Source organism: Panulirus ornatus, chromosome 22 (assembly GCF_036320965.1).
Source record: "Panulirus ornatus isolate Po-2019 chromosome 22, ASM3632096v1, whole genome shotgun sequence".
Taxonomy (NCBI): domain Eukaryota; kingdom Metazoa; phylum Arthropoda; class Malacostraca; order Decapoda; family Palinuridae; genus Panulirus; species Panulirus ornatus.
The window spans coordinates 19072778-19090634 of record NC_092245.1 but is presented as its reverse complement, the minus strand read 5'-3'; the positions used below and the strand labels follow the sequence as shown (position 1 = coordinate 19090634).

General features: G+C 41.3%; 1 protein-coding gene across 1 annotated transcript in view; it reads left to right on the top strand.

The window, feature by feature from the left end:
- The window catches only part of poe (E3 ubiquitin-protein ligase-like protein poe), a 230217-nt gene that overhangs the window by 107175 nt on the left and 105185 nt on the right, over positions 1-17857 (top strand). The window contains exons 44-46 of the mRNA XM_071676253.1: positions 1241-1449; positions 7418-7740; positions 14614-14844. Of these exons, the coding sequence (XP_071532354.1) occupies positions 1241-1449; positions 7418-7740; positions 14614-14844 (763 nt within the window). The remainder of the gene's footprint in view (positions 1-1240; positions 1450-7417; positions 7741-14613; positions 14845-17857) is intronic.

Genomic DNA, 17857 nt, shown 5'->3' with positions numbered 1-17857 from the left:
TGTATGGCAGTAGGGAGTATAGATGGGATATCTGAGGAGGGTGCACTAAAATATTTGGGATACATGGAGAAAATGAGTGAAGAGAATATATTTTTCATAAGTAGAGGGGACAAGGAGAAAGGGGAAACCATATTGGAGATGTAAGGGTAGAGGTGAAAGAGATTTTGAGTACACGGTACCAAAACATGCAAGAGGGTGAAAAGTGTGCATGGGATAAAGTGAATTGGAGTGTTGTGGTTTACAGTAAGGAATGTACTGTCTGTGGACTGAACCAAAGCATTTGAAGCAGATGGGGGAAATCATGGAAAGGTCTGTGGATATAGGACTGGTTTTAGTGCATTACACACAACAGTTAGAGAATGAATGACTCCTTTTCTTCATCCATTCCTGGTGCCTCCTCTGTTATGTGGGAAATACCAAACAGTTTTGAAAGGATAGACATAGTAGGGGTGAATAAGGTTTTTTTTTAAAAGGGAAAATGTCAATATTTTGTGACTTAAAAAGGGCTTTTTTTTTTTTTTTTTTTTTTTTTTTTTTTTTTTTTTTTTAGAAGGGCTAGGATTTAATTACCCCTCAAGCCTCCCTCCATGCTCATCACTCAGATGGCACATTAGACATTGTAGATCTTCTGTGCATGGCTTATGGGATTACTTACTTAGGAGAGTCAGAATCCAGTATACCCCAGAATCACCATCGCAGATAAGTATTTTTGCTTTTGGGTATGATCTTATTTTAAAGTTTTTGTGTAAACCCTTATTCCTCTTATAGGTCTCCTCTCATGCTTGAGACAGAATACATAGGAGAGATATATAGGTTATGAAAATTGATAAACCTTTTTTTTGTGAGGCAGTGTCTCTCAAGAAGTTTTTATCATGCTTTTTTTTTTTTTTTTTTTTTTTACCCTTTTGGATTTGCACTTGTGATCTGTGAAGTTAACTGTTGTAAGCTAGGAGTGAGTAGGTTGATGACCACAACCCAGTGAAGTTGCTGATTGGCTGGTAGTGGGCCTGGAATGAGCAATTTCCTTGATCACGATTAACTGGTTAGTGAAGGGTGAACATAGGCCTATGGCTAGTATTTCCTCACAGGAAATCCTGAGGGTTGGAAGGTAATTACTTCAATGTTTATAGAGATTACATCTCTTGCTTACAGGATACTGTCTCAGAGAGAAAAGGTTTCTCAATTGCCTGAATCTATTTTTATTTGTTTTAAGTGAAAATACTTTCATGTTTATTTTCAGCACCATACTCGGACTCTACTGGCATCCTTACACCAAAGTCGGTTGACATACCACAATCATAAGGATGGTGCACAACTGTCAAATGTAGTGGAGACTCTTAGTAACCTAAGACGGATGACAGAACCCCAGCAGCTTGACTGTGAAGCTTATCATCGCCTTGTTGTTACAGCAAGAAATGTTGCAGTATCTAGACCACATAATCTTGTCAAGTAAGAAGTTTTTGTAGATATTAATCCACAGTTACGTGTGTATCATTGTTTCTTGATTGCACTTTTTCTGCTGGCATTATTGGCCTTATGTATATTAAAATCTATGATTTCTCTCTAATGAATGCTGATTTTTTGCTCCTCATTTTTATCTCTCATTCACCTTACCTGAGCAGGATAGCATGTGGAACAAGGGCCACTGATCGTTTGTTCTTGACTCTGCCATACTAAGGCTGGGAAAGCAATTATACACGTACATTACCTGAATATTATTTTCCTTTCTTCCCATATTATTTTAATCGCTGCCTGTATGTTTTTTTTTGTATGGATCTGGAGAAGGCATATGATAGAGTTGATAGAGATGCTCTGTGGAAGGTATTAAGAATATATGGTGTGGGTGGCAAGTTGTTAGAAGCAGTGAAAAGTTTTTCTTGAGGATGTAAGGCATTTGTACATGTAGGAAGAGAGGAAAGTGATTGGTTCTCAGTGAATGTAGGTTTGTGGCAGGGGTGTGTGATGTCTCCATGGTTGTTTAATTTGTTTATGGATGGGATTGTTAGGGAGGTGAATGCAAAAGTTTTGGAAAGAGGGGCAAGTATGAAGTCTGTTGGGGATGAGAGAGCTTGGGAAGTGAGTCAGTTGTTGTTCGCTGGTGGCTGATTCATGTGAGAAACTGCAGAAGCTGGTGACTGAGTTTGGTAAAGTGTGTGAAAGAAGAAAGTTAAGAGTAAATGTGAATAAGAGCAAGGTAATTAGGTACAGTAGGGTTGAGGGTCAAGTCAATTGGGAGGTAAGTTTGAATGGAGAAAAACTGGAGGAAGTAAAGTGTTTTAGATATCTGGGAGTGGATCTGGCAGTGGATGGAACCATGGAAGCGGAAGTGGATCATAAGGTGGGGGAGGGGGCGAAAATCCAGGGAGCCTTGAAGAATGTTTGGAAGTCGAGAACGTTATCTCGGAAAGCAAAAATGGGTATGTTTGAAGGAATAGTGGTTCCAACAATGTTGTATGGTTGCGAGGCATGGGCTATGGATAGAGTTGTGCGCAGGAGGATGGATGTGCTGGAAATGAGATGTTTGAGGACAATGTGTGGTGTGAGGTGGTTTGATCAAGTAAGTAACGTAAGGGTAAGAGAGATGTGTGGAAATAAAAAGAGCGTGGTTGAGAGAGCAGAAGAGGGTGTTTTGAAATGGTTTGGGCACATGGAGAGAATGAGTGAAGAAAGATTGACCAAGAGGATATATGTGTCGGAGGTGGAGGGAACGAGGAGAAGTGGGAGACCAAATTGGAGGTGGAAAGATGGAGTGAAAAAGATTTTATGTGATTGGGGCCTGAACATGCAGGAGGGTGAAAGGAGGGCAAGGAATAGAGTGAATTGGAGCGATGTGGTATACCGGGGTTGACGTGCTGTCAGTGGATTGAAGCAGGGCATGTGAAGTGTCTGGGGTAAACCATGGAAAGCTGTGTAGGTATGTATATTTGCGTGTGTGGACGTATGTATATACATGTGTATGGGGGGGGGTGGTTGGGCCATTTCTTTCGTCTGTTTCCTTGCGCTACCTCGCAAACGCGGGAGACAGCGACAAAGTATAATAAAAAATAATAATATATATATATATATATATATATATATATATATATATATATATATATATATATATATATATATATATGGGGAGGTGATAACAAGTAGTGGTGATGTGAGAAGGACATGGAGTGAGTATTTTGAAGGTTTGTTGAATGTGTTTGATGATAGAGTGGCAGATATAGGGTGTTTTGGTCGAGGTGGTGTGCAAAGTGCGAGGGTTAGGGAAAATGATTTGGTAAACAGAGAAGAGGTAGTAAAAGTTTTGCGGAAGATGAAAGCCGGCAAGGCAGCAGGTTTGGATGGTATTGCAGTGGAATTTATTAAAAAAGGGGGTGACTGTATTGTTGACTGGTTGGTAAGGTTATTTAATGTATGTATGACTCATGGTGAGGTGCCTGAGGATTGGCGGAATGCATGCATAGTGCCATTGTACAAAGGCAAAGGGGATAAGAGTGAGTGCTCAAATTACAGAGGTATAAGTTTGTTGAGTATTCCTGGCAAATTGTATGGGTGGGTATTGATTGAGAGGGTGAAGGCATGTACAGAGCATCAGATTGGGGAAGAGCAGTGTGGTTTCAGAAGTGGTAGAGGATGTGTGGATCAGGTGTTTGCTTTGAAGAATGTATTTGAGAAATACTTAGAAAAGCAAATGGATTTGTATGTAGCATTTATGGATCTGGAGAAGGCATATGATAGAGTTGATAGAGATGCTCTGTGGAAGGTATTAAGAATATATGGTGTGGGAGGCAAGTTGTTAGAAGCAGTGAAAAGTTTTTATCGAGGATGTAAGGCATGTGTACGTGTAGGAAGAGAGGAAAGTGATTGGTTCTCAGTGAATGTAGGTTTGCAGCAGGGGTGTGTGATGTCTCCATGGTTGTTTAATTTGTTTATGGATGGGGTTGTTAGGGAGGTGAATGCAAGAGTTTTGGAAAGAGGGGCAAGTATGAAGTCTGTTGGGGATGAGAGAGCTTGGGAAGTGAGTCAGTTGTTGTTCGCTGATGATACAGCGCTGGTGGCTGATTCATGTGAGAAACTGCAGAAGCTGGTGACTGAGTTTGGTAAAGTGTGTGAAAGAAGAAAGTTAAGAGTAAATGTGAATAAGAGCAAGGTTGTTAGGTACAGTAGGGTTGAGGGTCAAGTCAATTGGGAGGTGAGTTTGAATGGAGAAAAACTGGAGGAAGTGAAGTGTTTTAGATATCTGGGAGTGGATCTGGCAGCGGATGGAAACATGGAAGCGGAAGTGGATCATAGGGTGGGGGAGGGGGCGAAAATTCTGGGAGCCTTGAAGAATGTGTGGAAGTCGAGAACATTATCTCGGAAAGCAAAAATGGGTATATTTGAAGGAATAGTGGTTCCAACAATGTTGTATGGTTGCGAGGCGTGGACTATGGATAGAGTTGTGCGCAGGAGGATGGATGTGCTGGAAATGAGATGTTTGAGGACAATGTGTGGTGTGAGGTGGTTTGATCGAGTAAGTAACGTAAGGGTAAGAGAGATGTGTGGAAATAAAAGAGCGTGGTTGAGAGAGCAGAAGAGGGTGTTTTGAAATGGTTTGGTCACATGGAGAGAATGAGTGAGGAAAGATTGACCAAGAGGATATATGTGTCGGAGGTGGAGGGAACGAGGAGAAGAGGGAGACCAAATTGGAGGTGGAAAGATGGAGTGAAAAAGATTTTGTGTGATCGGGGCCTGAACATGCAGGAGGGTGAAAGGAGGGCAAGGAATAGAGTGAATTGGAGCGATGTGGTATACCGGGGTTGACGTTCTGTCAGTGGATTGAATCAAGGCATGTGAAGCGTCTGGGGTAAACCATGGAAAGCTGTGTAGGTATGTATATTTGCGTGTGTGGACGTATGTATATACATGTGTTTGGGGGTGGGTTGGGCCATTTCTTTCGTCTGTTTCCTTGCGAGGGGAGGATTAGTATATATATATATATATATATATATATATATATATATATATATATATATATATATATATATATATATATATATCTTCTTTCTTTCTTTCATACTATTCACCATTTCCCGCATTAGCGAGGTAGCATTAAGAACAGAGGACTGGGCCTTTGAGGGAATATCCTCACCTGGCCCCCCTTCTCTGTTCTTTCTTTTGGAAAATTGAAAAAAAACGAGAGGGGAGGATTTCCAGCCACCCGCTCCCTCCCGTTTTAGTCGCCTTCTACGACACGCAGGGAATACGTGGGAAGTATTCTTTCTCCCCTATCCCCAGGGATATATATATATATATATATATATATATATATATATATATATATATATATATATATATATATATATATATATATTTATATATTATCCCTGGGGATAATATATAATATATATATATATATATATATATATATATATATATATATATATATATATATATATATATATATATATTTATATATTTATATATTATCCCTGGGGATAGGGGATTAAGAGTACTTCCCACGTATTCCCTGCGTGTCGTAGAAGGCGACTAAAAGGGGAGGGAGCAGGGGGCTGGAAATCCTCCCCTCTCGTTTTTTTTTTTTTTTCCAAAAGAAGGAACAGAGAATTGGGCCAGGTGAGGGTATTCCCTCAAAGGCCCAGTCCTCTGTTCTTAACGCTACCTCGCTAATTCGGGAAATGGCGAATAGTTTGAAAGAAAAAATTTATATATATATATATATAAATTATATATATATATATATGTATATATATATATATATATATATATATATATATATATATATATATATATATACTTCCCACGTATTCCCTGCGTGTCGTAGAAGGCGACTAAAAGGGGAGGGAGCGGGGGGCTGGAAATCCTCCCCTCTCACTTTTTTTTTCAATTTTCCAAAAGAGGGAACAGAGAATTGGGCCAGGTGAGGGTATTCCCTCAAAGGCCCAGTCCTCTGTTCTCAACGCTACCTCGCTAATGCGGGAAATGGCGAATAGTATGAAAGAAAGAAATATATATATCCTAATAACCTTGCTCTTATTCACATTTACTCTTAACTTTCTTCTTCCACACACTTTTCCAAACTCAGTCACCAGCTTCTGCAGTTTCTCACATGAATCAGCCACCAGCGCTGTATCATCAGCGAACAACAACTGACTCACTTCCCAAGCTCTCTCATCCCCAACAGACTTCATACTTGCCCCTCTTTCCAAAACTCTTGCATTTACCTCCCTAACAACCCCATCCATAAACAAATTAAACAACCATGGAGACATCACACACCCCTGCCGCAAACCTACATTATTAGGCACAGTAGGGTTGAGGGTCAAGTCTATTGGGAGGTGAGTTTGAATGGAGAAAAACTGGAGGAAGTGAAGTGTTTTAGATATCTGGGAGTGGATCTGGCAGCGGATGGAACCATGGAAGCGGAAGTGGATCATAGGGTGGGGGAGGGGGCGAAAATCCTGGGGGCCTTGAAGAATGTGTGGAAGTCGAGAACATTATCTCGGAAAGCAAAAATGGGTATGTTTGAAGGAATAGTGGTTCCAACAATGTTGTATGGTTGCGAGGCGTGGGCTATGGATAGAGTTGTGCGCAGGAGGATGGATGTGCTGGAAATGAGATGTTTGAGGACAATGTGTGGTGTGAGGTGGTTTGATCGAGTGAGTAACGTAATGGTAAGAGAGATGTGTGGAAATAGAAAGAGCGTGGTTGAGAGAGCAGAAGAGGGTGTTTTGAAGTGGTTTGGGCACATGGAGAGGATGAGTGAGGAAAGATTGACCAAGAGGATAGATGAGTCGGAGGTGGAGGGAACAAGGAGAAGAGGGAGACCAAATTGGAGGTGGAAAGATGGAGTGAAAAAGATTTTGTGTGATCGGGGCCTGAACATGCAGGAGGGTGAAAGGAGGGCAAGGAATAGAGTGAATTGGAGCGATGTGGTATACCTGGGTTGACGTGCTGTCAGTGGATTGAAGCAGGGCATGTGAAGCGTCTGGGGTAAGCCATGGAAAGCTGTGTAGGTATGTATATTTGCGTGTGTGGACGTATGTATATACATGTGTATGGGGGGGGGTTGGGCCATTTCTTTCGTCTGTTTCCTTGCGCTACCTCGCAAACGCGGGAGACAGCGACAAAGCAAAAAATATATATATATATATATATATATATATATATATATATATATATATATATATATATATATATACTAATCCTCCCCTCTCGTTTTTTTTTAATTTTCCAAAAGAAGGAACAGAGGGGGGCCTGGTGAGGATATTCCACAAAGGCCCAGTCCTCTGTTCTTAACGCTACCTCGCTAACGCGGGAAATGGCGAATAGTTTTAAAAAAAAAAATAAAATATATATATACAACTTGTTTTACGAGAGCACTAGCTTTTCTTCAACATGTCTGCATTTTATTTTCTTGTTACAGATATACTGAAAAAGTGTCCATGTCAGATGTAACATTAATTCAACCAGATGACGACTCCAAAAAGACAGAAGCTTCATCATCTTCACCTGGTTCAAGAGTTGAGGGAGATACTTCACTCTCTAAGAAAAGTGATGGAGATTCTACCTTGAGCAAAGCGTCTGATACTACGTCAGATTCTGAGGCAACATTAGAAGGTGGTGACAGCAATGGCAATGATATAAGTGGTGATGACAACCATTTCTTGTCTCAGCTGATGGGTGTCTTTTGGTCTTTGCATAGTGCAAAGCCTACCAATCTGTTTCTCACTCCAATGTGTCAACCAGGTAAGTATTAAAGAATATGGAGTTTTTTTTTTTTTTTTCATATATGCTCACTGGTTCCCATGTGAGTGAGGAAGCATCAAGAACAGACGACGTAGCCTTAGAGGGAAAAATCTTCACTTTGCTTCTTCCTTTCTTTTTAGAAATAATACAGGAAGGGAAGATTTCCAGCTATCCACTCCTGCCTCACTTAGTCACTCTCTGCAACATGTAGGGAATACATAGGTAGTAGTCTTTCTCCCGTATCCCCAGGGATAGGACAGATTTCTTTATCATTTTTATTTTATTATACTTGATCGCCTATTATTTTTATTTTATTATACTTGATCGCCATTTCCCGCATCAGTGAGGTAGCGCCAGGAAACAGACAAAAAAAGAATGTCCCACCCACTTATATACACATGTATATACATAAATTATCCCTGGGGATAGGGGAGAAAGAATACTTCCCACGTATTCCCTGCGTGTCGTAGAAGGCGACTAAAAGGGAAGGGAGAAGCGGGGGGGCTGGAAATCCTCCCCTCTCGTTTTTTTTTTTTTTTTTTTTTTTTTTTCTAATTTTCCAAAAGAAGGAACAGAGAAGGGGGCCAGGAGAAGATATTCCCTCAAAGGCCCAGTCCTCTGTTCTTAACGCTACCTCGCTATCGCGGGAAATGGCGAATAGTATGAAAAAAAAAAATACATAAATGCCCATTTCTTTCGTAATGTTCGCCATTTCCCGCATTAGCGAGGTAGCGTTATCAACAGAGGACTGGGCCTTAGAGGGAATATCCTCACCTGGCCCCCTTCTCTGTTCCTTCTTTTGGAAAATTAAAAATAAAAACGAGAGGGGAGGATTTCCAGCCACCCACTCCCTCCCCTTTTAGTCGCCTTCTACGACACGCAGGGAATACGTGGGAAGTATTCTTTCTCCCCTATCCCCATACATGCACATATACATACACATACGCAGACATATACATATATACATACACATACGCAGACATACATATACACATGTACATATTCATACTTGCCTTTATCCATTCCTGGTGCTACCCCATCCGTCTGGAAACAGCATCGCTATCCTCTACTTCAGCAGGGTAGGACCAGGAAAGCATAAAAAGGCCTCATTCGTTCACACTGTCTCTAGCTGTCATGTGTAATGCACCAAAACTACACTTCCCTTTCCACATCTAGGCCCCACAGACCTTTCCATGGTTTACCCAGACACTTCACATTCCCAGGTTCAATCCATTGACAGCATGTCAACCCCAGTATATCACATTGTTCCAATTCACTCTATTCCTTGCACTCCTTTCACCCTCCTGTATGTTCAGACCCCGATTGCTCAAAATCTTTTTCACTCCATCCTTCCACCTCCAGTTTGGTCTCCTTCTTCCCTCCCCCTCTGACACATATATCCTCTTTGTCAATCTTTCCTCACTAATTCTCTCCATGTGTTCAAACCATTTCAACACACCCTCATCTGCTCTCTCAAACACACACTTTCTATTTCCACATGTCTCTCTTACCTTTTCATTACTTCCTCGGTCAAACCACCTCACACCACATTGTCCTCAAACATTTCATTTCCAACACATCCACCCTCCACCACACAACTCTATCTGTAGCCCATGCCTTGCAATCATATAACATTGTTGGAGCCACTATTTCTCCAAACATACCCATTTTTGCTCTCCAAGATAATGTTCTTTCCTTCCACACATCTTTCATTGCTCCCAGAACCTTCTCCCCCTCACCCACCGTGACTCACTTCCGCTTCCATGGTTCCACCCGCTGCTAAGTCCACTCCCAGATATGTGAAATGCTACACTTCCTCCAGTTTTTCAAACTTGCCTTCCAATTAGTAAAAATATATGTATATATTTAGAATATTTACTTAGGCAAAACTGTAGTTAATATTTTTAGCCAAAGAATGGGCTAGATTATGGCATACTATGATTTGATAACTGGTGCACATTTTTAGATTACTCTCTTAATCACTGCTTAGAATGCTTGAGACATAATCAGATGTGTTATACTGTGTATAGTATAAAGTATGGAACATGCTACTCTTAAGATGCATAGCCTTTAAATACATTGATGATGTATGATGTAGAGAAACTGTGAAAAGTAAGAACAAACCAATTTTGATTGTGCAGTGCATTATATCAGTATTAAACTTGCACTTCAGCAAATTAACATTTGCAGATATTTTCATTACACAAATGACATGTAAAAGTTGATATCAGGTTTTAAAGGTCAGTGAATTGCACCATTTTACAGCCATTATTTCACAAGTGTCGCAGAGCATGAGCCCTTGGAACTATTATCTTGCTGTGCACCCCACATGCAGATATCACATCATATTTCATGCTTGCAAAATCTCTTGCAGAGAATAACCAAAAAGTTGTGTAGGCCTGGGTATTGTTTGCAGAGGATACTTTGGGATTGGTTATCTTGCCAAAAATTTATTCTGGTGAGAGTTCAGATGGCATTTGATTAGTTTATGATCTTTGTTATGGTATTTCATTTTTTTTTTTTTTTTTTTTTTTTTGCTTTGTCGCTGTCTCCCGCGTTTGCGAGGTAGCGCAAGGAAACAGACAAAAGAAATGGCCCAACCCACCCCCATACACATGCCTTGATTCAATCCACTGACAGCACGTCAACCCCGGTATACCACATCGCTCCAATTCACTCTATTCTTTGCCCTCCTTTCACCCTCCTGCATGTTCAGGCCCCGATCACACAAAATCTTTTTCACTCCATCTTTCCACCTCCAATTTGGTCTCCCTCTTCTCCTCGTTCCCTCCACCTCCGACACATATATCCTCTTGGTCAATCTTTCCTCACTCATTCTCTCCATGTGACCAAACCATTTCAAAACACCCTCTTTTGCTCTCTCAACCACGCTCTTTTTATTTCCACACATCTCTCTTACCCTTACGTTACTTACTCGATCAAACCACCTCACACCACACATTGTCCTCAAACATCTCATTTCCAGCACATCCATCCTCCTGCGTACAACTCTATCCATAGTCCACGCCTCGCAACCATACAACATTGTTGGAACCACTATTCCTTCAAACATACCCATTTTTGCTTTCCGAGATAATGTTCTCGACTTCCACACATTCTTCAAGGCTCCCAGAATTTTCGCCCCCTCCCCCACCCTATGATCCACTTCTGCTTCCATGTTTCCATCCGCTGCCAGATCCACTCCCAGACATCTAAAACACTTCACTTCCTCCAGTTTTTCTCCATTCAAACTCACCTCCCAATTGACTTGACCCTCAACCCTACTGTACCTAATAACCTTGCTCTTATTCACATTTACTCTTAACTTTCTTCTTTCACACACTTTACCAAACTCAGTCACCAGCTTCTGTAGTTTCTCACATGAATCAGCCACCAGCGCTGTATCATCAGCGAACAACAACTGACTCACTTCCCAAGCTCTCTCATCCCCAACAGACTTCATACTTGCCCCTCTTTCCAAGACTCTTGCATTCACCTCCCTAACAACCCCATCCATAAACAAATTAAACAACCATGGAGACATCACACACCCCTGCTGCAAACCTACATTCACTGAGAACCAATCACTTTCCTCTCTTCCTACACGTACACATGCCTTACATCCTCGATAAAAACTTTTCACTGCTTCTAACAACTTGCCTCCCACACCATATATTCTTAATACCTTCCACAGAGCATCTCTATCAACTCTATCATATGCCTTCTCCAGATCCATAAATGCTACATACAAATCCATTTGCTTTTCTAAGTATTTCTCACGTACATTCTTCAAAGCAAACACCTGATCCACACATCCTCTACCACTTCTGAAACCACACTGCTCTTCCCCAATCTGATGCTCTGTACATGCCTTCACCCTCTCAATCAATACCCTCCCATATAATTTGCCAGGAATACTCAACAAACTTATACCTCTGTAATTTGAGCACTCACTCTTATCCCCTTTGCCTTTGTACAATGGCACTATGCACGCATTCCGCCAATCCTCAGGCACCTCACCATGAGTCTTTTTTTTTTTTTTTTTTTTTTTTGCTTTGTCGCTGTCTCCCGCGTTTGCGAGGTAGCGCAAGGAAACAGACGAAAGAAATGGCCCAACCCACCCCCATACACATGTATATACATACGTCCACACACGCAAATATACATACCTACACAGCTTTCCATGGTTTACCCCAGACGCTTCACATGCCTTGATTCAATCCACTGACAGCACGTCAACCCCGGTATACCACATCGCTCCAATTCACTCTATTCCTTGCCCTCCTTTCACCCTCCTGCATGTTCAGGCCCCGATCACCCAAAATCTTTTTCACTCCATCTTTCCACCTCCAATTTGGTCTCCCTCTTCTCCTCGTTCCCTCCACCTCCGACACATATATCCTCTTGGTCAATCTTTCCTCACTCATTCCCTCCATGTGACCAAACCATTTCAAAACACCCTCTTCTGCTCTCTCAACCACGCTCTTTTTATTTCCACACAAGCGGAAGTGGATCATAGGGTGGGGGAGGGGGCGAAAATTCTGGGAGCCTTGAAGAATGTGTGGAAGTCGAGAACATTATCTCGGAAAGCAAAAATGGGTATGTTTGAAGGAATAGTGGTTCCAACAGTGTTGTATGGTTGCGAGGCGTGGACTATGGATAGAGTTGTGCGCAGGAGGATGGATGTGCTGGAAATGAGATGTTTGAGGACAATGTGTGGTGTGAGGTGGTTTGATCGAGTAAGTAACGTAAGGGTAAGAGAGATGTGTGGAAATAAAAAGAGCGTGGTTGAGAGAGCAGAAGAGGGTGTTTTGAAATGGTTTGGTCACATGGAGAGAATGAGTGAGGAAAGATTGACCAAGAGGATATATGTGTCGGAGGTGGAGGGAACGAGGAGAAGAGGGAGACCAAATTGGAGGTGGAAAGATGGAGTGAAAAAGATTTTGTGTGATCGGGGCCTGAACATGCAGGAGGGTGAAAGGAGGGCAAAGAATAGAGTGAATTGGAGCGATGTGGTATACCGGGGTTGACGTTCTGTCAGTGGATTGAATCAAGGCATGTGTATGGGGGTGGGTTGGGCCATTTCTTTCGTCTGTTTCTTTGCACTACCTCGCAAACGCGGGAGACAGCGACAAAGCAAAAAAAAAAAAAAAAAAAAAAAAATCTCTTACCCTTACTTTACTTACTCGATCAAACCACCTCACACCACACATTGTTCTCAAACATCTCATTTCCAGCACATCCATCCTCCTGCGCACAACTCTATCCATAGTCCACGCCTCGCAACCATACAACATTGTTGGAACCACTATTCCTTCAAACATACCCATTTTTGCTTTCCGAGATAATGTTCTCGACTTCTACACATTCTTCAAGGCTCCCAGAATTTTCGCCCCCTCCCCCCACCCTATGATCCACTTCCGCTTCCATGGTTCCATCCGCTGCCAGATCCACTCCCAGATATCTAAAACACTTCGCTTCCTCCAGTTTTTCTCCATTCAAACTCACCTCCCAATTGACTTGACCCTCAACCCTACTGTACCTAATAACCTTGCTCTTATTCACATTTACTCTTAACTTTCTTCTTTCACACACTTTACCAAACTCAGTCACCAGCTTCTGTAGTTTCTCACATGAATCAGCCACCAGCGCTCGGAGTCAAAGAGTGACCATGAGTCATACATACATTAAATAACCTTACCAACCAGTCAACAATACAGTCACCCCCTTTTTTAATAAATTCCACTGCAATACCATCCAAACCTGCTGCCTTGCCGGCTTTCATCTTCCGCAAAGCTTTTACTACCTCTTCTCTGTTTACCAACTCATTTTCCCTAACCCTCGCACTTTGCACACCACCTCGACCAAAACACCCTATATCTGCCACTCTATCATCAAACACATTCAACAAACCTTCAAAATACTCCATCTCCTTCTCACATCACCACTACTTGTTATCACCTCCCCATTTGCGCCCTTCACTGAAGTTCCCATTTGCTCCCTTGTCTTACGCACTTTATTTACCTCCTTCCAGAACATCTTTTTATTCTCCCTAAAATTTAATGATACTCTCTCACCCCAACTCTCATTTGCCCTTTTTTTCACCTCTTGCACCTTTCTCTTGACCTCCTGTCTCTTTCTTTTATACGTCTCCCACTCAATTTCATTTTTTCCCTGCAAAAATCGTCCAAATGCCTCTCTCTTCTCTTTCACTAATACTGGTATTTCATGTGTGTATTATACATGATAACTCCAGTCCTCTGTTCTTGATGCTACCTCGCTAACACAAGAAATGGCAAATATGTATGAAGAAAAGCTACAGTAGTACAATTTTTGTTTTGTTCATTGGGAATGATATATCATGTATGTTAGTATATAATACATGTTGGACTTGTCTCGGAGTCAAAGGGTGACCAGATTTCTGTGGGGATGAAGATTGTTTCTTTTGATCAAGTCAGTGTTCTAATGGCACATTTTAGTGCTTTATTTCAGTGCTGTGATAAAATTGTCTGGTCATTTGCATATGAGAGGGATTTCTCATTGTGGTTTGCAAGGCTCAGGGATGTATTGTAGTGACAGAAATTGAGATTGAAGAAGGTAGAGGGTTTTGGAAATTTTGCCTCTGTGGATTAAGGAATGAGATTGGGCTCTGTGAGTGTAAAAGTCTCTCTTCATAAAACATGATTGATAATACACACGCATAGGAATACAGGTATCAGAGCAGTGATCATCAGTACTGAGTGGTCATTATGCACTGGTTGCTGAATTGTGTGCAATTCTTCTGGGTGATATGGGTTTTTGCATAGACATGTTTATATTTGGTACACCAAGCTAAGCATATGTGTGTAAATTGTAATCATATACTTTTTGCAGGACTGACTCATGTGGAAGCTACAGTCCAAGCTGTGGTAGAAATAATCCATGCCTACACTGTGTGCTCTTTGTCAGCTGTACCTCTTGCTGTACGTCTCTACACTGAATTATTACTTTGTACTGATACCTCTGTTAGCTTTGGTGCAAAGCAGGCCCTTATCAGAGTTTTAAGACCTCGCCACAAGAGACGTAAAGTCTTTATTCCCAGTCCTCCTCGATGTTCTACACCTGGTAAGTGACAGAAAGAACTGATTTTGCAATTATTTCCATTTTAAAAATATTGACATTAGCCTCTTTTTCATATGAAATACATATTTTTATTATATAGAGCTCATAGAAATATGAGTAAGTTATTTATAGGATATTAGAGGATGGTGAATGAGGCTATTTGCTATTTCTATATTTTTGGATTCAGATGGTACCTCACAAATGTGGGAGACTGCGAACAAGTCAAAAAAGATTATGCATGTTTTGCTTTGTCTTTATGGCAAATAATTAGAAAACATCATTAATATAGGTATTTTTATTTTAATAGACTTGTGAAAGGAGGTTTAGGTATGATATTTGTAAACGAAATATGAATATAGTTTTGACAAAAATTTATTATGTATGTAAGTGCATTATTGTTGATTGCTTTTAGTTTTAACATTGAGTATATGTTTCCATGATTGTTAAGTTTGTCAAAGCTTTAACCCTTTTTCTATGTAATTGAATATCAGGCTTATCCACCAAAAACTTAAAAGTACATTAGTGATCTTTTTAGTTACTCTTTATATGTGTATATGAGTGGATGGGCCATTCTTCGTCTGTTTCCTGGCATTACCTCACTGACACGGGAAATGATGACCAGGTAATAAAGATAAATATATATAGCAATGCTATTTCCTGTGTGGCGGGGTAGCGACAGGAATGGAAGAAGGCCTGCAGGTATGAATATGTACATGTGTATATATGTTTAGGTCTGTGTATGTGTATGTCTCTGTATGTATATATGTGTGTATGGCCACACAGGGGATAAGAGTGAGTGCTCAAATTGCTGAGGTATAAGTTTGTTGAGTATTCCTGGTAAATTATATGGGAGGATATTGATTGAGAGGATGAAGGCATGTACAGAGCATCAGATTGGGGAAGAGCAGTGTGGTTTCAAAAGTGGTAGAGGATGTGAGGATCAGGTGTTTGCTTTGAAGAATGTATGTGAGAAATACTTAGAAAAGCAAATGGATTTGTATGTAGCATTTATGGATCTGGAGAAGGCAAATGATATAGTTGACAGAGATGCTCTGTGGAAGGTATTAAGAATATATGGTGTGGGAGGCAAGTTGTTAGAAGCTGTGAAAAGTTTTTATCGAGGATGTAAGGCATGTGTACATGGAGGAAGAGAGGAAAGTGATTGGTTCTCAGTGAATGTAGGTTTGTGGCAGGGGTGTGTGATGTCTCCATGGTTGTTTAATTTGTTTATGGATGGGGTTGTTAGGGAGGTGAATGCAAGAGTTTTGGAAAGAGGGGCAAGTATGAAGTCTGTTGTGGATGAGAGAGCTTGGGAAGTGAGTCAGTAGTTGTTCGCTGATGATACATTGCTGGTGGCTGATTCATGTGAGAAACTGCAGAAGCTGGTGACTGAGTTTGGTAAAATGTGTGAAAGAAGAAAGTTGAGAGTAAATGTGAATAAGAGCAAGATTATTAGGTACAGTAGGGTTGAGGGTCAAGTCAATTGGGAGGTAAGTTTGAATGGAGAAAAACTGGAGGAAGTAAAGTGCTTTAGATATCTGTGAGTGGATCTGGCAGTGGATGGAACCATGGAAGAGGAAGTGAATCATAGGATGGGGGAGGAGGCGAAAATTCTGGGAGCCTTGAAGAATGTTTGGAAGTCGAGAACATTATCTCCGAAAGCAAAAATGGGTATGTTTGAAGGAATAGTGGTTCCAACAATGTTGTATGGTTGCGAGGCGTGGGCTATGGATAGAGTTGTGCCCAGGATGGTGGATGTGCTGGAAATGAGATGTTTGAGGACAATATATGGTGTGAGGTGGTTTGATCAAGTAAGGAATGTAAGGGTAAGAGAGATGTGTGGAAATAAAAAGAGTGTGGTTGAAAGAGCAGAAGAGGGTGTTTTGAAATGGTTTGGTCACATGGAGAGAATGAGTGAGGAAAGATTGACCAAGAGGATATATGTGTCGGAGGTGGAGGGAACGAGGAGAAGTGGAAGACCAAATTGGAGGTGGAAAGATGGAGTGAAAAAGATTTTGAGTGATCGGGGCCTGAACATGCAGGAGGGTGAAAGGCATGCAAGGAATAGAGTGAATTGGAATGATGTGGTATACCGGGGTCGACGTGCTGTCAATGGATTGAACCAGGGCATGTGAAGCGTCTGGGGTAAACCATGGAAAGTTGTGTGGGGCCTGGATGCGGAAAGGGAGCTGTGGTTTTGGGCATTATTACATTACAGCTAGAGAATGAGTGTGAACGAATGGGGCCTTTGTTGTCTTTTCCTAGCGCTACCTCACATCAAATTTTGCAGTTTCTCTCGAATCTGCCGCCAGTAGTTTGTCATCCCCAAACTAAAATTGGCTCGCTTTCCAGACCCCATCATCTGCTACAGACTGGATATTTACTCTTCTGTAAAACCATTGCATTTACCTCCCTCACCACTCCAACCATAAACAAATGAAACAGCCCTGTTGACATTATACACCCTTGGCACATACCAGCCTTCAATAGGAACAGCTCGCTCTCCTCTTCCTACTCATCACACACCATGCAGTCTTGATTTCATATACATTCACTGTTTCCTGCATCAGTGAGGTAACACCAAAGAAGCCACTGTTGGTTCCTCACATGTTGTCCAGAACAGTATAAGGGTTAAGAGTTAAATGCCTCCTCCTTGTTTTGCTCTTACTCGTGCTTCTCCTTGATTACACCCATTGAACATTCCCAAACCATTCTGTGTTTTTTCCCTTCACCTCAAAGCCAGAACAACCAGGTTTTTTGTGTAACATAGCACCCAACTCTCCCTTCTCATCCATACATAATCAGACCTCATTGGTAGAACTTGAGGGGAAATCCTCATGTGCCTTACTCTTATGTTCCTGTTCTTGGAAAGTAGTGAAAGAAGGGAAGGTTTTCCAGCCCCATGTTCTTACCTATCTTTTTCAGTTAATGTGACATGCAAGAAATATGCGGGTAGTTTTCTTACCCTGTTATCCCAGAGGTTGTGTATTATCGTATATTTTGTGAAACTTGTTTC